The 26,115-nt window shown below is 37.4% G+C and overlaps 6 protein-coding genes across 13 annotated transcripts in view; 3 read left to right on the top strand and 3 right to left on the bottom strand.

Annotated features, from left to right (window-relative positions):
* Positions 1-1,937: 1,937 nt before the first annotated feature.
* LOC129730649 (putative uncharacterized protein DDB_G0271606) lies at positions 1,938-7,992 on the bottom strand. The gene has a single exon (XM_055690156.1). It carries the CDS (start codon positions 6,928-6,930, stop codon positions 4,252-4,254), a length of 2,679 nt encoding a protein of 892 aa, XP_055546131.1. The 5' UTR covers positions 6,931-7,992; the 3' UTR covers positions 1,938-4,251.
* Positions 7,993-13,166: 5,174 nt separating this feature from the next.
* On the top strand, positions 13,167-14,631 carry LOC129728859 (alpha-methylacyl-CoA racemase). Its single transcript, XM_055687325.1, has 2 exons — positions 13,167-13,440; positions 13,494-14,631. The coding sequence occupies exons 1-2, from the start codon at positions 13,333-13,335 to the stop codon at positions 14,526-14,528; spliced, it is 1,143 nt and encodes a 380-aa protein (XP_055543300.1). The 5' UTR covers positions 13,167-13,332; the 3' UTR covers positions 14,529-14,631.
* A 1,075-nt stretch (positions 14,632-15,706) lies between these two features.
* Positions 15,707-17,455, top strand: LOC129727347 (2-oxoglutarate and iron-dependent oxygenase JMJD4 homolog). 3 transcript variants are annotated; one of them, XM_055685104.1, is made up of 2 exons: positions 15,707-15,865; positions 15,921-17,455. In XM_055685104.1, exon 2 carries the CDS (start codon positions 15,953-15,955, stop codon positions 17,147-17,149), a length of 1,197 nt encoding a protein of 398 aa, XP_055541079.1. In that variant the 5' UTR covers positions 15,707-15,865; positions 15,921-15,952; the 3' UTR covers positions 17,150-17,455. The 3 variants fall into 3 exon arrangements, with proteins under 3 accessions (XP_055541079.1, XP_055541078.1, XP_055541077.1); XM_055685103.1 differs by having other exon boundaries at positions 15,717-15,870; XM_055685102.1 differs by having other exon boundaries at positions 15,720-15,870; positions 15,932-17,455.
* Positions 17,355-22,302, bottom strand: LOC129727344 (eukaryotic translation initiation factor 4 gamma 1-like). Of its 6 annotated transcripts, none has more exons than XM_055685090.1 (4): positions 21,785-22,302; positions 20,917-21,374; positions 18,833-20,809; positions 17,355-18,763 (listed from the first exon to the last, which is right to left on the bottom strand). In XM_055685090.1, the coding sequence occupies exons 3-4, from the start codon at positions 20,570-20,572 to the stop codon at positions 18,494-18,496; spliced, it is 2,010 nt and encodes a 669-aa protein (XP_055541065.1). In that variant the 5' UTR covers positions 20,573-20,809; positions 20,917-21,374; positions 21,785-22,302; the 3' UTR covers positions 17,355-18,493. The 6 variants fall into 6 exon arrangements, with proteins under 6 accessions (XP_055541065.1, XP_055541066.1, XP_055541068.1 ...); XM_055685091.1 differs by having other exon boundaries at positions 21,113-21,374; XM_055685093.1 differs by having other exon boundaries at positions 21,239-21,374.
* LOC129727346 (uncharacterized) overlaps positions 22,301-26,115 on the top strand; it is a 26,053-nt gene continuing 22,238 nt past the window's right edge. The window contains exon 1 of the mRNA XM_055685100.1: positions 22,301-22,334. The gene's annotated coding sequence lies outside the window, so the exon portion shown is untranslated. The remainder of the gene's footprint in view (positions 22,335-26,115) is intronic.
* On the bottom strand, positions 24,272-24,892 carry LOC129727350 (succinate dehydrogenase assembly factor 4, mitochondrial-like). Its single transcript, XM_055685106.1, has 2 exons — positions 24,732-24,892; positions 24,272-24,680 (listed from the first exon to the last, which is right to left on the bottom strand). The coding sequence occupies exons 1-2, from the start codon at positions 24,799-24,801 to the stop codon at positions 24,415-24,417; spliced, it is 336 nt and encodes a 111-aa protein (XP_055541081.1). The 5' UTR covers positions 24,802-24,892; the 3' UTR covers positions 24,272-24,414.

Raw genomic sequence — 26,115 nt, 5'->3', positions numbered from 1 at the left:
AAAAATGACCAAGTACATGAGAGGAAGAGGTTTCAGAGAAGACAGTGTTAACCTCCCGCCACGAATTCATATTAGCGGTGATGAAATCGAAGTGGTAGACGAGCTCGTGTACCTGGGCTCACTGGTGACTGCTGACAACGACACCAGCAGAGAAATTCGTCGACGCCTTATGGCAGGAAATCGTGCATACTTTAAACTCCGGAGGACGCTCCGCTCGGATAAAATCCGCCGCCGCACGAAGTTAACCATCTACAAAACACTGCTCAGACCGGTAGTCCTCTACGGCCACGAAACCTGGACTATGCTCGTGGAGGACCAACGCGCCCTTGGGGTTTTCGAAAGAAAGGTGTTGCGTACCATCTGTGGTGGAGTGCAGATGGAAGATGGATCATGGCGGAGGCGGATGACCCACGAGTTGCATCAGCTGCTGGGAGAACCACTCATCGTTCAAACGGCGAAAATCGGGAGACTACGGTGGGCTGGGCATGTCGTTAGGATGTCGGACGATAACCCGGTGAAAATGGTTCTTGATAACGACCCGACTGGAACAAGGCGACGGGGCGCGCAGCGAGCAAGGTGGCTCGATCTAGTGGAAGACGATCTGCGGGGCCTCCGCAGACGACATGGCTGGCGAGCTGCAGCCATGGACCGAGTTGAATGGAGACGACTGCTTCGAACGGCAAGGGACACTTCGGCCTGGAGCTGACTGGTAAGGTAAGTAATGCCTAAAAAATGAGCTCATATATGTACTTTACCTTCGTCTATTTATAACAACAAGCCAATTGAATAAAAGATAAAAACTCGATAAATCATGCTTTTATAAATGAACATGATAAAGCTGACTTTCACAATTACAATACGGCTTTTAACGAAACTTAATGGCGGACGTTATCATGCAGAGTTCGTAATAAATTACTCACCCTTTTGTCAACTCTGCTTACCTCAATTCGAAGTCTCCAAAAAAAAAAAATATCTAGCAACATTTGTGTTGTTATGCGCTCGTCAAATCAAACAGCACACTCCATCTATTAAAATTCATGGAACATTCGTATACCACATAACGCGCTCAAGAGAGTAGGGTTGCCACCTCTCCGGGTTTGGGAGGCGATCTTTGGGTCTCCGGGTGAACGCGAATATTTACCGGGTGTGGGAGATGATTTCCGGGTCTCTGGGTGAAAACGAAATTTCTCTGAGCCAGCGAAATTATTTTCAACTCGCTCTGGAAACGATATAAGCCGTTTTTGCGAATCTCGTCAAAGGAGATTTTAAGGCTGTCGATCTTACTGGATAGATGGAACTGGATAGAACTTTTTTGCAACTCAGAAAATGCAGAAACATTTTTAAGATTCGAAAATAAGCTGAATAATTGTTCTGTTTTGACATAATCGTTCCTTGACATTTGAAAAACCAAAACAAATGATCTCTATGGTTTCGCCGCAAGGGTACGAACTTTGAAATCATTTGATAGTGCATACTCAGGAACATAGAACGAAGACGATGTTTTTTTTTCATTATCAGCGTTATCTTGGTGTACCTCCGTACAACAAAGATTAAAGATCAACACTTTTACTTTATTTAAGTACTTTATTAGTACATTCTGGAGTGGTCCCCGTGGTTCTGTGGTTAGCGATGTCGGTCGGCTAGCTCTTTCACGCGGTTGTGATATCGGGTTCGATTCCCGATCAGGTCGAGGATCTTTTCAAGCTGGAAATTTTCTCGTCTCAGCACTGGGGCACAGTGTATCGTTGTACTTATCCTAAAACATGCAAAATGTGCCGAAAACAATATCGATAACGAATTCCCTCAACTAATATAGTTGATCGAGATCGCATTAGATTTTGGGGTTAAGTGTTGAATGAATATTTTTTTCTACGAAAAGTCAGACAACCCTTTAAATGTGGCATTCTTTTAGTTCATAATAGTAACGGGAAATAGAGTTCTATTAGCATTATCCATTACCTAAATTGATGATTTCTTACAACAAATTAACCAATACAAAATAAGGCTCAATGCATTTACAGTGATTATTCGTACCAAGTAACAATTTATCAGATAAGCAAAAAAACACAATAAATCAATCTTTAATATGTATTGATAATCATATTGTATATTACACTCTGATAACTAATTTAAGTTTTAAATATAAGATCTATGTTACAAGATTTGTATATATAACGATATCCTTCCTCAGCATACCAATTTTTTTGTTTACATTACAAACAAAACAAACTGTGCAATAGGTTCTTGGCAGTATATAGTAACCTCTCAACTATAATTTACAATGTTTCAAGGTACTTTTGTTATAGTAGAATCCTCATGTTTGTGCTGCTTTTTTCTTGATATACTTTTGTTCCTAGTACCTCAAACATTATAGAAGCATCAGGACCCACTTATGTCACATATGAGCCTCTAAGTTTATAGTAATGCATGAAGAGGAGCTCTTGTTTGCATGTTGAATCTCACAGTTTGAAGAGACTTTTTTCAGAAATGATCATATATTTTTGTAGATTAGAATTCTTGTTTTTTTTTGGAATCATGAAAAAGATGCGTCCCTACTAACTTCAATTGATAATGATCAATCAGACACCACATACGGGTGCTCAAATATGTTAAGCGAAGAATTCTCATTACTATGACTCAAGTATCCCATACTAGTATGTAATTTTGATGTAATCACGCAGATAGTTATGGGTTTTTCTTGTTACTAAATTTGTGAAGCTTATCCGCGTATGATCCAATTTCCACATTTACAGTCTTTTCTTCATGGAACTTTCCACTAAAGAGCTATCCTACACAGTTGTTGCATGAGTAACCTAACTTTTTCAAAGCGTGTTCAAGTAAGTCTTCTCGCATTCATTTGAGTCTATTCACATAAACGAAAACTGTATTCTTTTGAAATATCACGATATTTTTTACAGCAAAGCTTCGATTGTGTGTCTCTGAACAGACTTAACCGTTTTCTCAACAGACTTTACTCTACAAACTGTTAGCTCAGACTAACAGACGTAACACTTGAACCTAACAACAAAAAACGATAACTTTAAATTTCCAGTCAAATAAAAGTCGTCGCGCGACAACACTACATGAAGCGCTGTCATGTAATCTCACATATTTTTGTAGTTCACAATTCAACAGACGCACGTGAACGAGCGCTACTCTTGTAATACAAGACGCATCGCGAACACGGCAGTAGATGGTGCTAGTGTGAGCTACGTAAGCTAAGTCATCAGAACGTGATTTAAGTGAAAATTTAGTCAAAGTGCTGTGTCTGTTATTCTGTGCTATTAGCCTAAATAACGGCTTCTTTTTTTAGATATATGTATAAAAGTTAAACAAGCTATAATTTAACTAAAATATCGATTGGATCGTACATCGAGGATAATCGGGATGCTATTTCAAAAAAGTAATCGTAAATTATTGTATTTCTATGCAGGTATATCAATCCTTTGATGTTTACTTCAATTTATTTGATTTACTTGCTAGAATAAAGCATTATTGTCATGATGATTAAAAGTTGATCACCGCCTATAGTTACAAGATTTTATCTATTGCTATTTTTGTTTTGGCTATTTCTTCTGTACACTGGTTTAAAACGATCTATCTGATGATAATTATGTACTTGTATTTCGATTTACACAACTTGAAAAAAAACAGCCATGAATATTGGCTAGCTACGAAAACGTAACAAAACGAGAGACGAAAGAGGTCTATTTTGTTGGAGTCAATGAAACAATCCCCACCAAAATATTGAAATGCAACTGAAGCATATTCTGGAATTTAATACTGTAAAGTACCACCAACAACCTATGTAAAACAAGTGTTTTACCATTCGTATTGTTTTCCTTGAAGCTTTTTGCGCACAACAATTAGACCATTGTACGTCTCTTTCCCTAGAAAAATAACAATTCCATTACTCAGAATTGTTTTGATAAGGCATTGCTATTACTGATTATTGAGCTGTTGTACAGTTTCGAATTTAATATACAGTTTGGCCGGAATGATACTCAAAAAGATTTTACTTGTTTTTTGTCGATTAGTAAATGTTGAGCGTCGAAGCAAATGGAAAATGTGAATAACAATCGTTATATATAAACATTTGAGTTTTAATCACTGCGTTTCTAATGAATCCTTATTTAGCTTCGCGTTATATGCTAGTTTTACTGTCAAACTAAGGAATCAGGCACAATTAATCTAACCCTCGAACATTGCATCTAACATGATTTATATATAAATTTACATAAATACAAAGACTCAGTTGTAGTTAATTGGGTGACATATCGATGGATTCGGTGGTTGGTAAATCGTTTTTTGAATCATTTCACTGCCAACACCACTTGCTGAGCAACTGTTTCCATTAGGACTAATTTGATCCTGATGCTGTTGAAATTGTTGTTGTTTTTGTCGATACTTTGTTGAGTATTTGTAAAAATCAGACATTTCGAATGGTTTGGTGACCTCCTTGTAAGGTTGAATTTTTCCTTGCTGGACCACAGTCACATTTTTCGGTGATTCAGTTTGGATGTCCGGCGATGAGTGGATGGTAATTGCTGATCCGGTGGGTATACCATACGTTACACCCGAAGAAGTATTCGTTAGAGTTGATGGTGTGGGGGATACAGAGCATTGTTGTCGTTGCTGTGTGGGAGACGTCAAAGTATTCGATGATGACACCGATAGTGTTGGCGAGGTTAGTAAATCTGGATGGCGAGGAGAAAGACTGTTTTGCATAGTATGCGCCTGATGATAATGCTGAGCAATATTGTGGTTCTGTTGATCGTGGAAATGTGAAGTCTGGGGCAGTAAATCTAAATGCTGCTGCTGGGTTGGTTGTGAATAGTTGTGCTGATGTTTTGGGGGTTGTGGGGGTGAGCGGATAAGTTTTTGCCGCAAATACTGCTGCTGCTGTTGTTGCTGCTGCTGTTCACGGAGATAGGCTTGTTGTTTTTGCTCTTCGAGTTGCTTTATTCTGAGTCGTTGCTGACGTTGCTGCTCTAGAATTTGCTGTTGTTTTTGTTGATAATACCGCATTTGCTGCGGTGAGAGCAACAGTGGTGATGATGAACACATAGAATAACTACCTTCGACGTTTATATGCAGAGGAGTTTGGATCGATGTAGAAGCTTGAGAAATTGGTGGTGGAGGCGGTGGGGGTGGCGAAGGGTATGCGGGAAGCGTGGGAGTATTTACCATCGGTGTTGAAGATGGTGATGGTAACGCCTTATGTTTTATAACTGGACTGTCTAACGACGTTTCCCGCCAAACTTTTTCTCGTCTCTTGTGTTCACTGGATCCAGAAGTTACTGAAATTGTATCTGGTTGAAAAGAATCCTCCATTTGTTGTTGCTGCTTATTGATAAAATCGAAATTTCCCATTGAATTACTTTTAATAGGAGCAGCATGCGAATAATGGCTCAGTCTAGAACGCGATAACTTCATGCTACCACCACTTTGCTTACGATCCAAACTTGCAAAGCGGTTGTCAACAGCACACCAAACTTTCTCGCCTGTATCCAACATCATCCAATAGCCACCAAGTCCAATTGTTGTTTCTTGATTTGTTTCTTGATTGCTCATAGCACTGTATGGTAAATTTTTCGATGAAGTTGAAGCATGTGGTGGCGGATGTGGAGGTTGTAATCTAGATGTCACTTTCGCATCATACACGAACGCTTGATCTGGTGCAGTAGAAGACGATGCACTGCCTGGAGATGATAGTAGATACCCAGAACTTCCACTGTTCCCATGATGCACCGGTGGAGATGAATTATAGTGATGGAGTTGCTGATGCATCACTTTATTCAAGCGATTAGTTCCACTTTGAGGTGATTGTGATTGTAGTTGTTGAAAGTGTTGATGAATGTGAGTATGATGGTGACGCCCATTGCCTACAGGTGACATTTTAGAATTTTCGGCAGTAGCTGCTCCGGTAAAATCATAATTAACAATACCACTGAAACTATCATGACGTGCTCGATGTCGAAGCATGCTCAACTGGGACACCATAACAGCAGACGCAGCTGGAGTCATACTTTGTGAACCCGAAGGCATCACGCAAAGCATTCCTGAGTGTATTGAATACGGCGAAATCTGCTGAGTGTGATACAGAGCGGATTGTTGTCCAGGAATTTGCACCAGTAACTGTTTTGATGCAGATCCAACAGAGCTATTCACGCTAGTAGAGTGATTTGACGACGTATTAGATTTAACAGAGTTCCGTCGTTCTGAAGCATTCATCATCATGCTGCTGCTATTACTGTTTGAGCGAAATCGGTTTGTATTGCTGCTTTTGTGCAGATCAATATCATCCCGTGTAGCAGGAAGTAATTTTTGCTGTTCTGAAGCTTGTTGGCGTTTTTTCAATACGCTTAAATTTTGATTTATAGCTAACAGTTTTTGCTGGGCATATTCGTAACTCTGTTTATGTGTTCTTCGAACCGATTTTGATTGGGATGTATCATTTGCTAACCTAAGGGATGCTTCCGATATTTGTTGTTGTATCTGTTTTTCTAGAAGCAGCTTATTTATATCATCTTCTTTGTTGTTTAACAGATTTTCTGGAAGTTTGAAACTTGTACCAATTTTTCGCCTCAGGGTGGGCGCTGCTCCATTTTGATCCTGACAACCCACGCCCGCACTAAAATCACTCGGATACATTCCAATAAGTTGAGCCTCTTCCCGTTTGACTTGCTGTAACTGTGCATATTTTTCATTGAGTTTCTTTTCCAACTCGGCCTTGCGAATCTTGAGCTGTTCATATTTGTTAAAGCATTTGCCCTCATCTTTTAAACTTTCCTTAAGCCCTGAATGGCTTGCCTTTTGAGGATCTTGAGTAGTTGATGTTGTTGCAGTAGATTCGATACTGGTTTCTCGGGTTTGTTTTTGTTGGGGCTGAGTGCCGAAATAAGATTGTTTCACTCTAGCATCTCCCATAGCTTAGTTTTTTTTTCAATTTTTGAGCTGCACCGGAACAATCAATACAATCACTTGCTGGCGCTACAACCACTATTGCTACTTTTAATCATTGTTATTGGTAGTGCTCCGTAATAAATGCTACGATAGAGATGAGCTCGGAGTATCACAACTTAGTTTCTTCTACATTATCACTCCTAGATGATGCCAAGGGTGTTATTATTTTCAACACTGATATAGAAAACTATTTCCATCTGTAGCACGCTGATGCACTATTCTATATATCAAACATCCGCTATAACATTCCTTGCACTCACAGAGTTTCTAATCGTACTATAGCTGCTTCATTCACAGTGTTATAATCAGTGTTTTGCAACAAACATACACAAGACAGAGGCCACTGCCTGTAATTAAAACATTTCAACGTTCAAATCTGTGCATGTTTACCATTCACTGGGGATATTAAATCGTGTTCCCATTTACAGTTACACATTATTTTTAAAACAATGTTGCCTTCTCTTTCGTTATTTCTTTAACACTTGTGGCAATGAAAGAGGTTTCAATTTTGATCAATAAGGAAACATTAATATGTAAACATGGCAAAATAAGGTGAAACTTTGGGCAAAAAACACTAATTATTCATCTTTGCTGTTTGATCACTCATATTATTTACACATCACCATCTTCATAGTTTTCGATACCAACAATAAGAATCCAATCCCAAACGTCATTTATAACCAGTAAATATGAAACGTTCCACCAACACTAACGCCATTTAACAGTGGCACGAAGAATAATCATGTTGTTTCTTTCCTTCCAATGGCTATCAGCTCAATGACTCTTCTTGTAAATTGTGATGGGTGCCCCGAATTCTTTCGTCAAACTCTCCCACGGACGACTACTCAATTTATTTTCGATTTTACATCATTATCAATGGTGAAAACGAGCCACTAACTATCACGAAACATGCAGTGTGCATTGAAAATTGAAATTAAAGTACTGTTAAACTAAGAAAACAACTTAATAAACCAAAGGAAAAGAAAAATGATTAGAACGAAACAATGACACGAAAGAGCTGCCTCTAGATTGATTTTATTGGTGTTAGTTTTACTTTAAATTCGACATTTCTTTTTTACTAATTCATTATATACCTCGATGCCAATGTTGCCTGATTCGTGTGAGAAAAAAAGAGATAGAAAATTTGCCTCTAATAACGCTTATATTTTGACAGTTTGATGTGACAAAATGTGGGTGTGGAGAGATTTCAATTTTCCTTCTGTACGTTACGACAGGTTATGACATTACAACTTACAGCAATGATGTGTAGAAAAAACTAACGAACTAAATTTTATAGCGAATTTCTTTATTCTTTATTATTATTTCTTTATGTTAAGCGGTGTTTGACCAATAAATAGTTAATGGGTTCAATGATGGCAATTTCGGTCACGGGTTTCTTTAAAACACGTTTTATTATGTCAAAGCCAACGTTTCAAGGATATATTTCCTCGTCCTCAGGGCAACTACGATTAACAGTTTACAATTTACATAAATTAGTCACACGAATTAAGTTATTACATACACAACTTACAAACAAAACAAACAAGTTCTCGTCAAAATATGGTGCATTGGTGTAAAATTGCTTTAGGTTAACTGCACTACACTATGGATATAAAATATACAAAATATTGATGATTGTGACTTTTCAAAATTTAAAAAAACGCAAACGGATGAGCTACACTTACACAGTATCTTCCAACACACATCACACACGATTAAAGCCGTCGGGAAATGTTGCGTCAAAACGGGGAGAAATAATGTTGCAAGACAGAGATAGAGAGTGCTAGAGACTGTAGTAGTCTGCATCAACATGTGAGAGATCGCAGCGTGCCGGAGTAAGCGATGCTTAAGTTGTTCGTGTCCGTTCTATAATTTATTGCGGATCTGTCACATGCGATGTAACACATTTCTAACACCTGTAATGCTTGAATCCTGTCATACGAAGTTTAAATTCTAGTGTTGGCTATATTGAAACTGTGATTCTCTTCTATCGCATGCTTCATCAACGCCGTCTTTTTAAACTCATCTTTCCTTCCCTCCCTCTCAGTGCTAGAATCTCTATACTGTTCGTAGCGTTTCATGAGAGAGCGGTGCGCGGCAAGACGGTTCTTCAGTTGCTGTGTAGTCATACCAATGTATGAGCTATCGCAGTCTGCACACGGGATACGGTATATAACGTTTCTTTTTGAAAGATGCGAAGAAGAGTCTTTGAGTTTCGTGAAAAGTAGTCTGTTGGTTTTGACGCATTTGAAACTCAGACTGATATTTTCATGGTTCTTTTTAATGCTGCGTGCAAGTGCGGGTGTGAGGCCGTCAACATGGTGCAAAGATCGATATACTTTTGGTTCCGAGTTTACTTCCTCAACAACGTTATTCGTGCTTTGGTTGATAAATCTGTTGATTAACCGATTTATCAGTGAGCTCGGATAGTTGTTGGTAAGCAAGTGCTCGCGTACTATCTGCTTATTTTCCGTGAGCGATGCGATAGAAGAGAATCACAGTTTCAATATAGCCAACACTAGAATTTAAACTTCGGATGACAGGATTCAAGCATTACAGGTGTTAGAAATGTGTTACATCGCATGTGACAGATCCGCAATAAATTATAGAACGGACACGAACAACTTAAGCATCGCTTACTCCGGCACGCTGCGATCTCTCACATGTTGATGCAGACTACTACAGTCTCTAGCACTCTCTATCTCTGTCTTGCAACATTATTTCTCCCCGTTTTGACGCAACATTTCCCGACGGCTTTAATCGTGTGTGATGTGTATTGGAAGATACTGTGTAAGTGTAGCTCATCCGTTTGCGCTTTTTTAAATTTTGAAAAGTCACAAACCAATTAATATTTTGTATATTTTATATCCATAGTGTAGTGCAGTTAACCTAAAGCAATTTTACACCAATGCACCATATTTTGACGAGAACTTGTTTGTTTTGTTTGTAAGTTGTGTATGTCATAACTTAATTCGTGTGACTAATTTATGTAAATTGTAAACTATTAATCGTAGTTGCCCTGAGGACGAGGAAATATATCCTTGAAACGTTGGCTTTGACATAATAAAACGTGTTTTAAAAAAAACCCGGGACCGAAATTGCCATCATTGAACCCATTAATTATTTCTTTAGTCAGGGCAAATCTGCCGAGGAATAAAGCAACGACATCGCGATTTACGATGCAAGTAAGAAAGAGACGCCAGCAAACTATTTACGAACTAAGCACGTGCGATGGGGGGTTTAAGCTGACAAATTTTACAGTGCGCCTCGGCTAGCACGCCAGGACGAAACTGGGTCAAAATCGAGCGAATAAAGAAGGGTTTTGACAGCAGTTAGGTTGCTTCCAGGTCAAAACGATGTGAGCTGGTGGAATAAAGAAATTCGCTATTAGTTTCCCTAAATATCATTGACTTTTATTGAATAAAACTGTCAAAATTTTACAAAAATTGACAATAAGACGAATTTACAGAACATACCAGTAACATAAATTACTGAAAGCTCCAATTGAAAGTGAGTTTGTAAGCCTGCTGGTAAACTTAAACATACATACTGGTGTTGTTTCTTCTAATATTTTAATTTAGTTGCAGTCTAGGAGAGTGCATACATATTGGAAAAAACAATCACAATACACTCACTTACGAGCCAAAATAGCTAATAATGCAACTTACTGTTTTGTATCTGAGCCCGTCTGTGGGGCCATCCACATACCACGTGGACAGATTTTTAACGATTTTGACCACCCCCCCTCCCCCTCCGTGGACAACTGCCCATATAAATTCTAAGAAAATTGTATGGACCGTGGACATTAGCCAACCCCCCCCCCAAAGCTGTCCACGTGGTATGTGGATGGCCCCTGTTCAATAATCAATAAAACGTGCTTAACAACCAGTTCGATGTATAATCCCGGCTATATGGGTTATCGTAGAATTATATGGATAATCCGTTCATGGTTCCTGCTTATTATAAAAATTGGGTTCTTTAGCTATACTAGTTTTTATATATTATTTAAAGAAGCTGCGTTTTCTGAGCAGAACGTAATTGAAAAAAATTCGCTGTCCTTCGAATTTAAAATAACAAATTAATACTGATCTAAATGTACTCAAAATCGTTGAATGATTCGCACATGTACCAATTGTCATTCAAGCGATTTAGAGCGACTTTTATTTTTTATTCAAAAAAAAAAAAACACCTTTTGCTCAGAAAAGTTCAATCTTCTAAAGCCTGTAGTACACTTTTTGTCTAATGGTCAAATATTTGACCTTCTGACATAATGGTCAAATTTATTTGACATCATGGTTGTTGTTTGCCCGTGTTTGCCCCATGTTAAAATTGGAGAGTGACAAACAATTATCTTTGACCAAATTTTTATCTGTCAAAAAGTGACAAATATTTGACGCTCGGTCAAAGAGTGTACTACAGGCTTAAAAAATTCGTATACAGCCAAACAAATCTTAAATCCCAAACACAATGGATACGTTTGCGTTGCGTTGACGTTAATTTGACAGAAAATGTATCGGCTAACCTCGGGGCTAACTGTCAAATTGTCGCAAACGCAGTCGCAACGTATCCATTGTGTTTAGGCCTTTTCTGTAAGCTTGCGAACGGTGTTTGTCATTATTATATTTTAACAACGTTCCTGAAAAAAATACGGTGAATTTTGTGGTGAGAACAGTGAATGGGCCGTGTTTGGCTTTGTAATCACAAAAAATAGTAATTTTGCTCTAAACTTGCGAATGGTTTTCGTCATCACCATATTTGAACGTTTTTAGTTGTTGAATACACCATCAACAATGACGCCGCCTTCAGTGAGCTGCCAGAATCGAAGTTTGTTTTGATTTTGGAAAGGGTTGCCAAGACTGGTAGATTTAATTTTGGCTGTTGCTTACAGTGTCCCGAGGAAAATAAAATCGATTCGGCAACCAAGAAGGGCATTTGATTTCAGAGTTTCGGTTTATAGCGCGGCGAATAAGTTTCAGTGAAACTCACAATAGATTTTTATTATAGTTTTATCATCCTGAAGCAAGCACAATACTTCGTTTCCTCTTCTGTCTTTAATTTGAGTTAATCGTCCTTCCATAATTTTCTTTTTATGAATTTTACCGTCCGCACTTTCATAAACATGGTTATTTGAACAGCTGCATCAACAATGTTTTTCTTACGTAAGATAATCAATTCACCCCCCTCCCTCCCCTGTAAGACAGCGTAAGAAAATAGCACGCCCCCCTACCACCGACTTCTCTTACGTAATTATTGAACGGCCCCTAAGAAGCAGGTTTTTTCGGCCGATTGTCATTATAAAGAAATCTGTAATATCCAAAATAAGTAAAATATTGGTATTTCTTATCAGATCTTGTTTTTTGCAAAGAATATACAAAGAAAACCATTAATTCTTTCTTCACCTAATTTTTGCTTCGCAGGATGGAAGTTGCAAAGTAATAAATGATACATACTTTCTTTCCTGGAGGCAACACAACTCTCCCGTTTCGACCAATGCCTAAACAAATCAGTGACCTAATAAATAATAAACTTATTCGTATATTTAATCGTTTTGATCATAATCTGGGTTTATCTAAAAAAATCGCGCGTACTTCAGTAAATTTAACCGGAGTTTTCGTAATATTTGACAGCGGCGATTTCCGATTATTCAGCATATTAAAACGAGATTCGGAATTGTTTTATGAATATCTCGGTAAACGTAAATGAATCTCGTTAGTGTTTGACAGGTTTACAATTTTTGGTTTTACAGAATTTCGGTATTTTGATGTATTACCGATATTTTTACCGATATCTCAGCTGTTGAAATATGGGTAATTTATTTTACCGTACTCAGTGATAATATCTAAGTGTGTATGGGAAAAATGCCTGAAGAATTGCTAGCAAGATAAATAACATTAATCAAGATAAATAACTTTTTTCATTATAAAAATGGCATTTGTTTGATGTAAAATTGATGTATTTGCAATAAAAATAAAGTTAAGTTATGTTTTAACTCTGTGATTTAACTATGTATTTACAATTACCTAGACAAAAACGGTAATTTTTAAGGTTTTCAAGTGTTATGTGTTCTTTTGTTATGCTCTACGTCAAATGTGCTCTTAGGGTTCACGTGGTACTGTTTAAAAAAAATATCGATACTACTCGAAATTTCACTTTCCCATCCCTATACTCGATACTTTTGGTATAAGTTTCAACCCTAGACCAGTGGTAACAATAATATTATCGTCCATTCCTGCACAATAAATGCAATCTGACGATTTTTAAAGATAACTGACTACAAATTCAATTTAAAAACGTTTCGTCATGTTATGACTTGACCTTTGATTCTTTGAATTTGAATTAATTCACGTTGCTTTCACAGAGGAAAATATGGCTTTGAAAGGTTTAAAAGTTTTAGAATTTACTGGCTTAGCTCCAGGACCGTTCTGCGGAATGTTGCTAGCAGATTTTGGCGCAACCGTAACTAGGATAGATAAGGTAAGTATTTAAGGTAGTATTATGTTTAGTACCACAAAGGTTTTGCTTTTTAGGTACCTACCAACATGTTAGATGTTCTCCGAGATGGAAAACGAACACTTGCATTAAACCTAAAGAAACCAAAAGCCATAGAATTAGTTCGTTTGTTATGTAGCAAAAGTGACGTACTGATTGAACCGTTCCGACCAGGTGTAATGGAAAAGTTAGGCTTGGGTCCGCGCGAAATTATGCAGGAAAATCCAAAACTAATATATGCGCGTTTAACGGGGTTCGGACAAAACGGCTTACTGGCAGCAAGAGCCGGACACGATATAAACTATGCTGCAGTTTCCGGTTTGCTCTCGCTGTTTGGAAGAAAATCAGAGCGTCCGACAGCGCCTATAAATCTGGCTGCTGATTTTGCAGGTGGTGGTCTTCTATGTGCCTTTGGAATCCTAGCGGCCCTGCTTGAACGACACCATTCTGGTAAGGGACAAATAGTAGACCATTCTATGACCGAGGGTGCAGCGTACGTTGGAAGCTGGTTTTTCAGATCACAAAAGTTACCCATCTGGGGAAAACCGAGAGGTGAAAACTTACTGGATACTGGCGTGCATTTCTATGATACATATCGGACAAAGGATGGCAAATATATGTCTGTTGGTGCTATAGAACCACAGTTCTACGAAGAGCTGTTAGACGGTTTAGAACTTCCAAGGGATTTACCGCAGTATGAAGATGTTGAAAAGACCAAAGTTTTATTTGAAGAAAAATTTCTCACCAAAACTAGAGATGAATGGACTCAAATTTTTCAGCATCGAGATGCATGCGTGTTTCCTGTACTTGAGCTAGACGAAGCAGAAAAGCATCCGCATAATTGCGATCGCAATGCATTTTTGGATAAACGTGAGTCCTGCTGCACGGAAATAGTACCCACGCCTGCACCTAAGTTGAGTAGAACACCAGCACAATCCGGTGCGGCAATAGGAAAGACTGCAATCACACAAATGGCCGTAGATATTTTTAATGATTTTGGGTTGAATGTGGAGGATATTGTTACACTCTATGACGAAGGAGTCATATTATTACCGACTAAGCCAAAACTCTGATAGGGAATACTTGCTTGCGTAACACGAATATGTAATAGGTTTGGTATTTAAAAAGTAATAAAAATTGTTGGTGTCGGTCGTGTGACTGCAATACTGTTTCGAACATATTTTTTTCGTGTGCGACCTTACTTACTTACTTACTGCGACCAGGCTTGTTGATCTACTGTGAGATATACCCGGGTGTCTGCTGTATTCCGTACTTCTATTTTTAGCAATTCCGCTTTTAAAAATTGGCTTGCTTATTTTTAACCCGGACTTGTGTAAGAAAGATTTTACCCTTTTTACGCTAACGGTTCTACTATACCAACCCTCGTTCCTCCTGCCAAGTGCCAACACACTTAGATTTTATTGCCGAGAACTAAACAGCTGATAAATTCAGCGAAATACTCTACAAATTTTAGGCAGAATTTTCAAAAACTTCGGTAAACGAAGCGTCAATACTTGCTGGTTTACGGTAGATCAATATATTTGCTGAAAGTTAGCCGAAATATGTTGCTTCATATCCTAACTCTGATTTTATTTTATTTGAAATATTGCGATTTACCAATGGCAACCGATGATGGTTCGACTAAACACTGCATTATCGACACAATAGATGCTTCCCTGTGAGACAAAGTAAACAGCTGACCACAGCATGTTTAATATTTTTTATTTCAAGCCATATCGTGTAGCTTATACTTTAATTTTGTTGTTCCTAGATATCTCGCGAGTTATGTTATGCCTGATCGATTGTACACTTTATATTAACAGTTTTTAACTTACTTTTTCAAAAAACGAACATTTTGTTGTTTTGAACAACATAGCATCCAAGCACTATTTCATCTCACAAATATTGCAAACTATAGCGAAAAATATTTTCGTTAGATAGATATCGATTACTTACACATCCCTAAATAATCTTACCTGCAGTGCGAACAGGGATACCAAATGTGCAGATTTGTCTGAAAAACGCAGATTTTTGGAGTCCGTGTGCAGATTTTTATTGATTTGCAGATATTTGCAGTTTTTCCACGGTTTCTGCAGATTTTTTTCAAAGTCTCCTTATATTTGCGCAGATTTTCCTAAAATTTGTGCAGATTTTAACAGACTTTGCCTGCACGAGCGAAATTTTTTCGGATCACGGAGATTTTTTTCAGATTTCGAACACATTTTCTGGTTTTTCGAGCAGTTGCTGACATTTTTCAAAAATATCTGGCATCTCTGAGTGCGAATACTCGCTCAACCAGCTGTTTATCTGTCGGCCCGGTCGGCCCAGCACAGCGATTTCTGCACGTAGCTGTTCTTTTACGAAGTGGTCTCACATACTAGCTTTTAAAGTATCTAAAATATTCCAAGAAGTATGGTAAGCTTGTTTATTGAAGTAAAAAATTCTAATAACAGAAAACTTTTTAGTCAACTTATAGAAATGTCAAACCAATATTAACATGCATGAATGTTTAGAAATTCGTTCCACCGCCTTCAGACCCTTTCATATCAACAAATCAGCTCCTCAGGAAATAGAACGAATTTCAACGAGAAACATAGATTATGAACAATTTTTCTATTGTTTTCTACAAACTAACATACCTGTCATACTAACTGCTGTTACCGACCGCTGGGAGTGCTACAAGCAATGGATATTAAGGAACGAAACTGATGTCGATAAATTAAACGTTGCATACTTGAAGGAGCGCATTAATAATGTGGTCGTTCCAGTAGCCGACTGTGATAAACAATATCATAACTCGCACGAAAAACAGGACATGCTATTTTATGATTTCTTGAACTATTGGGAGGGAACAGATACGAGTGGACAAGGGTCCAAACTTTACTTAAAGGATTGGCATCTGCGAGAAATGTTACCCGAGTATCAATTCTATGAAACGCCTCAATTTTTCGCCTCCGATTGGTTAAACGAATATTTAACAGACTCTAATAAAGACGATTATATGTTCGTATATATCGGTCCTAAAGACACATGGACATCCTTTCATGCGGATGTGTTTTTTTCTTATAGTTGGTCTACTAATATAAGTGGAATGAAAAAGTGGTTATTGTTACCTCCTGGACAAGAATTGTTATTAACAGATTCGTTAGGAAATTTGCCGTTTGAAATATCAGAAGAACTATTAGATATGAAAAATATAGTTTACTACAAAGTGCTACAAATGGCAGGGGAAGCAATTTTCGTCCCTAGTGGATGGTATCATCAAGTGCATAATGTTCAAAGCTCGATTTCGGTTAACCACAATTGGTTCAACGGCTGTAATATCGAACATATTTGGATTAACTTGCATGATGCCGCAGAAAAGGTCACAAAAGAAATCGATGATTGCAAAGATATGGAAAATTTTGATGAGCATTGTCAAATAATGCTGAACGCGTCGTATGGAATGAATTTTGAATCTTTCTTGAAAATTTTAACGCACATTTCCGAAAAGCGTATAAAAGCATTAAAGAGCAGTGTTGAAGTAATTCACTTCGATAAATATAGATTAGGTGTGAATCATATTCAATTCGACTTGAATGCTATCAATGCGGTCCTTACAATGATGCTATCACAAAAAGAGTTGTTGAGCAAACTTCAACTATTGTCAGAAGTGGAAAACTGTATATTACGGATAAGAGATGTTTCACTCTGATATAGAGTAACTAAAATAAAGATTATTTCAAGTTATTTGTGTTAGTGTAGTAAGTGCAGACTGATTTATTAGGGTCTCTCTCATATCATAGATACAAAGCAATGTGACAACTTTGGGTGTGTTATTCGATTTGCGATGGCAGCAAATTTCTTTCTACTCTATTCCTTGAAGGATTTGCTCTCAATCAACAAATAAACAACAAGAATAAACTTACTAGATAACGTTTTTTTTTTTTTAATATTTTATGAAACTGCGACTTCTTTACGTGTAAATTGGAAAAATACAAATATTTGCCATAAATTCCAAGCTTGGTTTCTATTACTATACGCAATCCATTTTTGTTGAAACAATAGTTTTAAAACATTATTTTTAGCTTTTACAGAATTCGGCTGTCGAATTCCTGCTCATTTTTTTAAGTTCACAGATGCTAAAAGTATACGAAGGTATGATTCAGCTTTACATTTTTTTTTTGCTTTTGTTTGCCTATAATTAATATCATTTTCCTATTCATATTCATTTCATGCATACTTTCCATTAACTGAGTTCTATCTATATATTATTAATTTGAGCGTGACATTTCCTTGAGTTCAATGCATTGCCCATATATACACATTAATTTATGGAGATGAAAGGCAATTACAGCGAGTGTCACCATTTTTCGAATTCCTGTTATATATTCCATTAGCGTAAGTTGACTATTTTCAATTGCGTATGATACACTCTAGATTTTTATTAATCTCTCTTTTTAATTGTGTTCTCTTGAACTGCAAACGCAACGCCGGGGTATATTTTTCAATAGATTTAATTCTCAATTTGTTAGTTAACTAATCATCAGTGGCCCTTTTTGGAAAATAATGCAATTTGGAGTGCGATTTTAACTTGCATTAGACATATTCTGCAACAAACTCCATGGTATTGCAAAAGGAACTTCTGTTAGTTATTTTGGCTGCTTGGTTAAGATGAATTCAATATATATGTGAGTCTTACTCATGTATGAGTGCACAGAAATAATAATTAAATTGAATATAATTCCCTATCAAGGATGGCTGTATTTCTCGGCACTCAGGGCTAAAATGTCTGTATTTGACTGGAATATACAAAGAAGTCGGAACACTGTTACTTTAAAACGCACCGTAATTTCTACGTACTTTTCAGATTTCAATTTATCCCACTAACCTGAGCACAATGTGTAATGACTATGAAAAGACACTTTACCGTTCACTTGACCCACTAATAGCATTTATTTTTTTTTCGCAAAATAGCTTGCGTTCACGAAATATGTAGATTTAGAAAATAAGAATCCTAAAAGGGCAAACTTAAACAATGATTATGATCAGATTTTCATCAGAAGCGGCTACTATTTCTTCCATGATAAAGCTGCTTTTTACTTCCACTCCCAGATTTTTTGTTTCCACCACCGTAACCACCACCACCTCCGCCTTTACTACCACCGCCAGACGATTGAGAGCTGCTACCTAGGCCAGCGCTTCCGAAAAAACTAGGCGGACCTGCACCCTGATTTTGATCATCAGGAAGGGAGGCAAACGCATTGTTCTGTCCCCAACCCTGAAACATAGAAGCCGATCCGAGACGAGTCACTTCCGGTGACTTTTGCTGCAATAAACAAAGAGATGAAAGTTGATTTTGAAGTATTTTAGGGTCAAGACATAAAACATTTCTCACCGTTAAGTTAAGCTTCTTCGGATCGAATAGGGGTAGCGGGCGAGCTGTTTTGTTGGATGCTGGTTGTACAAAACCGTCATCGTCCACGAAACGCTGTTTGCCTTTCGGGGTACTTCCATTATCTCCGCCATGATGTCGGTCGTTATCCTGACGATTGATGCCGCCGCTGCTTCCACTAGGGCCACCGCGACTACCAGGGCCAGACAAAACAAAGTTCAAAATTCTATTTTTGTGTTCCTCCGATTCTACTTCCTTCTGTATCTCATCCATTGTTTTTGGCGCGGCTTGTGCTCTGCGGGGCTGCCAATTATTCTTCCTCAAATCCATCAAATCAAGAATCATGAAACGAATCCGGTTGCACACTTGGATCGTTGCTTTTCCATCTACAATATCTTGTAAGCGATTAAAACAGTATTGTAAACCCGATGGCTCGCACTCTTGCTCTATCCGACAGCCAATAGTGGTTAGCAGTTTACATAAGCACTCTAGCGACTCCTCGTCCAGCATTTCCTCGCTCAACAAAATATTAATGCAAATGTACATAATTTTATGCGTCAGTTGTTTATGCTTAAACAACTCACCAATGAAACGAATTGTTCCAAGAGCACGTCTTCGAATTCGAATATCTTTTTCTTCTAGCTCAAACTGTAGATCTTCAATGTCATCGGTTTGTTCTTCAGTTGCCTTTTTCTTGGATTCCTCAATTTCGTTAGCATTCTGTTCTTTATCAGTATGATGTTTTTCGAACTCTCTCTGGCACTGAGTGATTAGTTTACGTTTGAAGTTGGCCTGTTGATTGTCTCCAGTGCAAATTTGTATTATACCGCCAACTTCTTTGCACATTTGTGCATAAGTATCGGTAAAATTTGGTTCCATAATCGCCTTCTCAAACAATATTTTGATGCACCCATCCAACCGTTCTTCAGTATCAATTTCATATGTTTTAACCTGCTCAACAAGCACGCTGAAATTGTCTGGCGTTAACTTGTTAAGTATGCTTCGGAATTTCTTGAACAGTTCTTGGGTTTTTTTAGTTTCTTCATCACCTTCTTCTTGCATTTTTAGGAAGCGTGGTCTCCAAGCATTTGCGGATTCGCGAAGTTTCACCTCTTCGGTTATGTTCAAATTAACTTTGATGATGCCACTATCTACATCATCTGCTGCACCGGATCGCATCTCTTTGGCTGATAGACGCCCCTGGTAGGGAGCTCGCTTCATCGGTGCAGCTGCCAAGGATCTGGCTCCCATCATTCCAGAACCATCCATACCTCCTCGCATGAAGTTGGGAAGCAATGCATTATCTTGATTGCCAAAATTTCTACTAGCAGACATGAGCGGATTGTGGGAAGACTTGAGGATGGATTTGCATACATCCGGTATAGTTGTAGGTTTTTCTTTGCTAATGGTTGCATCTTTTAAGGATAGCAATTGATCAAGCGAATATTTTTTTCGACCACCTACTTCTTCTCCTAGCAATTTTTCAGATGTTCGTCTAATTCGAATTCCTATTGATTTATGGCCACCATCAGTGTTACTTTTATTAGATATGTCACAAGAAGCATGGTTGTTGTTGTCTTGATTCTCATCGTTTGATGAGATGATTTCAGCCTGATCCCGTCCTGTTTCTCCATTAAGGTTTAATTTAGTAACCGAATCGGCCAGATCTATTTCATTGTTATTATCTTCTTCCAGTTTCACTGGTTGTTCGATGATAACCGAATCAGTGTTAGATTCAGACATGGCTGCAAATTATAATTTTTGCGCTAATATAATGGCTCAACCGAGTGCTAAATACGATTGTAAGCTGTAGTACGGAATCACCGTAAAAAATGGTTTACGATTTCCAAAAAATGATTCACTGGTTACAAAAGTAATATAAATAAGATTTTCTTTGCTCATCAAGTATCTATAGCAAAGCTGCTACAGAGAGTGTTGTGAATCTCGAGTATTGGCAGTTTCGGGTTGCTCGAACAATATCTGGAAAAAAGCGTACGGTCATATCATGATTCCAATAAGCATACAGGTATTAAATTTGTAAACATTCTATTTAATGTGGAATACATTACTATTTACGTAACGAATACCTGCAAGAAAAACACAAAATACGGTTCGTAAATATTTTTTTACAAACAAAATAGCAAGCATCTGGTAGAAGAAATTATAGCAGCGTCTTCTCTCTGTGCCGGAGCTCTTATCAATTGATAGGAACATAGATCTTTGTCGTTGGTTTATTAATCAGTACACTATCAATGTAACATCTTGCTTGTTTCATGTTATTACCGATTCTTCCGTATGTATGTTGGTGTATTGATGGAAAACTTTACGTACTGAACACGCCAAACACAACAAAACTCTTTGAATTTGATATGCGCAAGAGCTGCAAAACATGTGGAAACTGGAAACTACCTGGGCTACAGAAAAACTCAAGCTGGCAATACTGCTTGCACTTCATTGATCTCTCAACGATTCTCTTTCTTTATTCTCGCAACGTGTATCTGAACTACGCATGCAATCGTCACATCGATGAATTGCAGGAGCGAACCTAAAGAGGTTAACAAGTATTAAGCTTTTCTGAAGGTAATCAGGATTCTAATATATTTGCCTTAAGAATACTGTATTTTATTGAGGGTTTGTAAACTTTTGCATTTTGTACGCTGCTTTTCGAAAAATTTCTAAAAAAATATGTTTATTTCTACAATAATGATCAGAAATATGTTGCAAACAATTCCGATATCCCAGACAGGCAGCATAACAGGCTTATTCATTGAAATCGGAGATTTATAATCGCAAAATGAAAAAGGAAAGACCTAAAGAGCAATATCTAGTTTTACCTTCACTTTCATAGGAGAAAAACCACTGCGATTAATAGTGCGGGATCTCTTATGCAATTTTTTCTTTTAAGGTGCTAGAGATCCCAAGGATAGATAGAAAAAGGAGTTTTCGAGCGCTTACCGTTGATTGCCACAGTGAGGCAAAATTCACTGCGAATCGTGGCAGGAAATCACAGCTCAAAGCACTTTGCCTGCTACGTTGACAAATCTCTGTAACAAAGGGCAGGTATAGTTGATCCAAAAATGGACCTTTCTCGTTCTGACGACAGATTTCTATCACTAAAAATTGATTTTCTTTACGGCCGTTTCTATCACATTTGCATTTACGCTTTAACTGGAAAGCTATCGTCTATATTACTGCGGTGATCAAGGATGACGGCCTGATTTGATAATCTTGATTTTTATCCCGCACCTAATTTCTTTATCATCAAATCAACATAACAAACTGATAAATTCTATGCACTAACGGTTGTTAACGTGCATCTATGCACACGCACTATTATTTTGATTGAATTATTACGATTTTTCCAGTTTTAAGATTAATGGAGTACTTCTTTTTTAACTTTCATTTCACGTGCTGAATGAAAGAACTACGATGAGGTGCACGATGGCACTAACACCAGTGATTTGAGACGAGCCACCGCTAGTCTTGCAATTTTATGACAGTTCAGGTAGGTAAAGAAGATTATTAAAGTTTTAAAAATATATCGTTTTTACAAAGTATAGTGTTTCCCAGGGTGACTTACTATTTGAAGGGATTATGTATATGTTATGTAACAAAAAAAGTAACAGAACCATGTTGGCGATTAACGCGAGCTCTCATAACGAATGGTCATAATCTATCCTCATTAAATCTTTTGACGTCACACTTTCAAGAATCAAGAACAAGGATGCTATGCGTAAAATGATCGATAGGCCTACGCTAAACGAGGAGAGGGAAAACACTCTACACTATAAAAAATCGACACGTTAGCACAGACAAACAGACGTACCACAAGATTTATTTCCGTGGATCAATATAACGGTCATTTCAAATGAGTTTCAAATATGCGGAATATTCCGTCGCACCGGTGGTGGCGCTGATGGGCTTTTTCCTTTGAACTCAGTTTACAGTATTCGAGCACCGTGCTGCCAAAATCAGTAGAAAAGCTGAAAGTTTATCTTTTGTGGAATATGTCCAGCAGGTGTCGCACAAGTTAGTCGGAACCACAATTTTCTTAGAATTTTGTATGGAGTGGTACGTCTGTTTGTCTACGACGTTACTGCGGAGTGGATTCCATTTACACCTGTGTTTTACACTTCGGTTTGGGATGAGCGTGCGATTTATTTTCAGTGTATATTTTCAAAGCAAAATCAAAATCAAACTGGTGACATTTGTTTTGCCAAGCCTGCAGAAATCTCTAAACTGACGTAAGTAAAGAGGTTCACATACTCGGGACTGCGAATCTGCTGATATTTGTTTGGTTTGCGCATAAGAGAGCTTAGAAAAGAAATATTTTTGCTTTTGTCATCACGCATACTCTGACAATCTATATGAAAGTTTACGTGAGCGTGAGCAGCCTTTAAAATCTTTTTGAGCTTTGAGAACATGCACCATAGAGACCGCCATTATTGTACGCAAAACATGGGTACTAGGAGTGATCGGCGATACTTATAAAAATATCAATACAACAATGTTGTATATTACGTTATGCGAAGTGTGGCAATTTCCAACTCTCTCCACCCCCACGTAACGCAATTTTGCATGATGGTCTCACGCAGTGTAACACTTCACTGGATAACCCCCCCCCTCCCCACCACTCGCCAAACGCTATATGTAATATACGAATGTTCCCTTACAGTATCGATTCTTTACGCATGTCACCAAGGGAATGACATCGTGGTATCTTTTTCTATATTAAGCCGAAAACAAATAACATCAAAAAACCTTAAAAGTTGCTGTAATTGTACAGGCACCATAATTTAACTAAGTTTTTCATTGTAAATACATCAATATTACATAAAATATCATTGTCCAGAACAATAAAAACGTTGTTTTTTGTCATTTTTACCATGAAAAAGGGGTGTTGTTATGTATCTTAACAGCATTTTTTCAGGCATTTTTCCCATACATTTAGAAGTCACTGACAATGTTTTTCATTGTAAAAATCTTGTCAGTAATAGATGCAACAACGAAAAACGTTGTTAAAACATGGTAATGACAAAAATCGTTTGCAAGCTTACAGTAAAAATACTATGTTTTTTATGGTTACAATACAAAACATCGTCCGTTTACTGTTCTCACCGCAAAATACATCGTAAATTTTTTTTCGGGAACCCTCTAGTGCCCAAGTTAATTTGTTTTGAAATTTAAAATATAGACTGAAATGTGGTAACGTTTTTAAGTCCTATAGAATGATTCAGAAAAAGATGGTTTCAATATACCATATATACTTTTTTACGTACGAATGTGTTAGTGTCACTAGTTGAGGAGAATATTTACAAATAGCCGTTTTGTTTGCAATGCTGTGTTTAGCAGCTGGACAAATATTCAGTTGAACACCCATCATAAGTTTTAAACTTGTTTCTGAATGAATTTTTTCATTCGTGATCAGAAATCGGAAGAAGCTGCTGATACGAAATACGTTTATTTAAGCTTGCAACTAGCCTTAATATAGTAAAAACGGCTGATTCAAATACCTATGACACGTATCAATTACGTGCCGCGATGACTGAACAATTTTTTCTTTTTTGTATCAATGGTAAAACACTTCAAAAATCAGAAACTCGTCCCTTACGTTCCCAATCTCCATAACGAGTAGGCTCTGGTCCTCGAGGGCCACCGATTTCACCTGTGCTTGGGTTAGTATTATCGGGCCACGGCTCTAAGGGTTCCTTTTCTTGATTAGGGTGCTTGCCTGCAATTTCATCAAGTTTACCGATAGGCGTTTTTTCTCGTAGTTTTTTCTGAAATTCCTCCATGCGAGGACTTAATGGTTTTTCAGGAGGTACCTTTGTAGAAAACGACAGTAATGGTACTGAAAAAAAAGTTTTGATTATGTTTTTCATAATTGATGCAAAAAACTTACTTAGTTTTGCGTTGAAAACTTGTTTCTTAGAAACCGTAAAACACTTTGATAATAAATTTGTTGATAACATTATGAATATTCTATTGTATGGCAAGAAAAATAATTTTCCGGCTTCTCTTCAAATTTAGAATGTTTATATATGCACAAAGCATATGTTTTGATTTTTTTTTTATCGTTTTTCTGTCAATCACGTGCAATTCTCACCGCTTTATTGAAAGGGTCTAAGTCTGAGGTCGAATGGCGAAAAATTTTGTTGGACTTAACAATAGATAGAGAACATTCGTATACTACGTGGCGCGGAATTTGGAAATTTCCAATAAATACTCTCACCCCAACGTAACGTAATTTTACATGGTGGCCAAGCGCAAATTCTTGAGCTGCGTTTGATAATTTTTTTTTAATTTCAAGAACATGAATATGCGTTGAAATTATACTTAAAAATAAATTCAAAATACAACATTCAACATATATAAGATTTGATGAGGTGAGTATTTTTGCGACTCACAGGCAGAGTGAGTTATCTGTTAGTGTCATTCCAATTGAGCAAACAACCTAATAAACTTGTGTGGGGGAAAGAGAAAGGATGTTCAGTGTTACCAGTGTTACTTTTGATGACACGGTGCCACTCTAGTTATATTTAATGGCACTCGAGGTAGGTATACGAGCTCGATATAAATACCAAAACAAATGAAAAAATAAAAACAAATAAAAATAAACTAAAAATAAATAAAAATTCCCATGCATATAATATTTTTGAACATAGTTGGTATCATAAATTCTTTTTCGTATGGGGTCCACTGTACTATGACTTCTGTTTTTTTGTGACATTGTTCGAATGTTTTTTTATTAGAATGCGTAAATGTATGTATGTTTTCTGCACTGCTTTAAATTGAACATTATACGCTTAACATCCATCTCTTCATTCCATTCAACCGATTGATTTCTGTCGAATTACAAACAAAATTGATGTAACACTTATAAACTTTCTGCTTTTATAATAAATAAAAAAAATAATAAGTAATAAAAAGAAAACATTTTAACACGAGATTCACAGTAATTTCAAGAAATATTGGGTATGACCAGACCAGAAGTGGTCCCCGTGACTCTGTGGTTAATGATGTCGGTCGGCTAGCTCTCCCACACGGTTCGATTCGATTCCCGATCAGGTCGAGAATCTTTCCGAGCTAGAAATTTTCTCGACTTAGCACTGGGGCACAGTGTATCGTTGTACTCAGTGTTGCCACATTTTTATCTGTTTTTCGGTCGAAGCTGTAGTAATCGGGCAGGCCGTCATCATATATTACAGGTATTATAGGTTCTACATCAAAGGCTCATTCTTTAGACGTCAAAAGATTGAACCTAATCCCGCAAAAACTATAGATGT

The sequence above is a fragment of the Wyeomyia smithii genome, chromosome 3, assembly GCF_029784165.1.
Source record: "Wyeomyia smithii strain HCP4-BCI-WySm-NY-G18 chromosome 3, ASM2978416v1, whole genome shotgun sequence".
In the NCBI taxonomy this organism is placed as follows: Eukaryota; Metazoa; Arthropoda; class Insecta; order Diptera; family Culicidae; genus Wyeomyia; species Wyeomyia smithii.
Note: the sequence above shows the minus strand (reverse complement) of the source record. Positions and strands in the feature narration are given on the sequence as shown.

Excerpts from the sequence above, each read along its gene's own strand:
- LOC129730649 (XM_055690156.1), bottom strand. The coding sequence starts at position 6,930 with ATGGGAGATGCTAGAGTGAAACAATCTTATTTCGGCACTCAGCCCCAA.
- LOC129728859 (XM_055687325.1), top strand. The coding sequence starts at position 13,333 with ATGGCTTTGAAAGGTTTAAAAGTTTTAGAATTTACTGGCTTAGCTCCA. Across the intron at positions 13,441-13,493 it reads CCGTAACTAGGATAGATAAG|GTACCTACCAACATGTTAGA; the intron begins GTAAGTATTTAA and ends TTTGCTTTTTAG.
- LOC129727344 (XM_055685090.1), bottom strand. The coding sequence starts at position 20,572 with ATGTCTGAATCTAACACTGATTCGGTTATCATCGAACAACCAGTGAAA. Across the intron at positions 18,764-18,832 it reads CGAAGAAGCTTAACTTAACG|CAAAAGTCACCGGAAGTGAC; the intron begins GTGAGAAATGTT and ends TGTTTATTGCAG.
- LOC129727350 (XM_055685106.1), bottom strand. The coding sequence starts at position 24,801 with ATGTTATCAACAAATTTATTATCAAAGTGTTTTACGGTTTCTAAGAAA. Across the intron at positions 24,681-24,731 it reads AGTTTTCAACGCAAAACTAA|TACCATTACTGTCGTTTTCT; the intron begins GTAAGTTTTTTG and ends CTTTTTTTTCAG.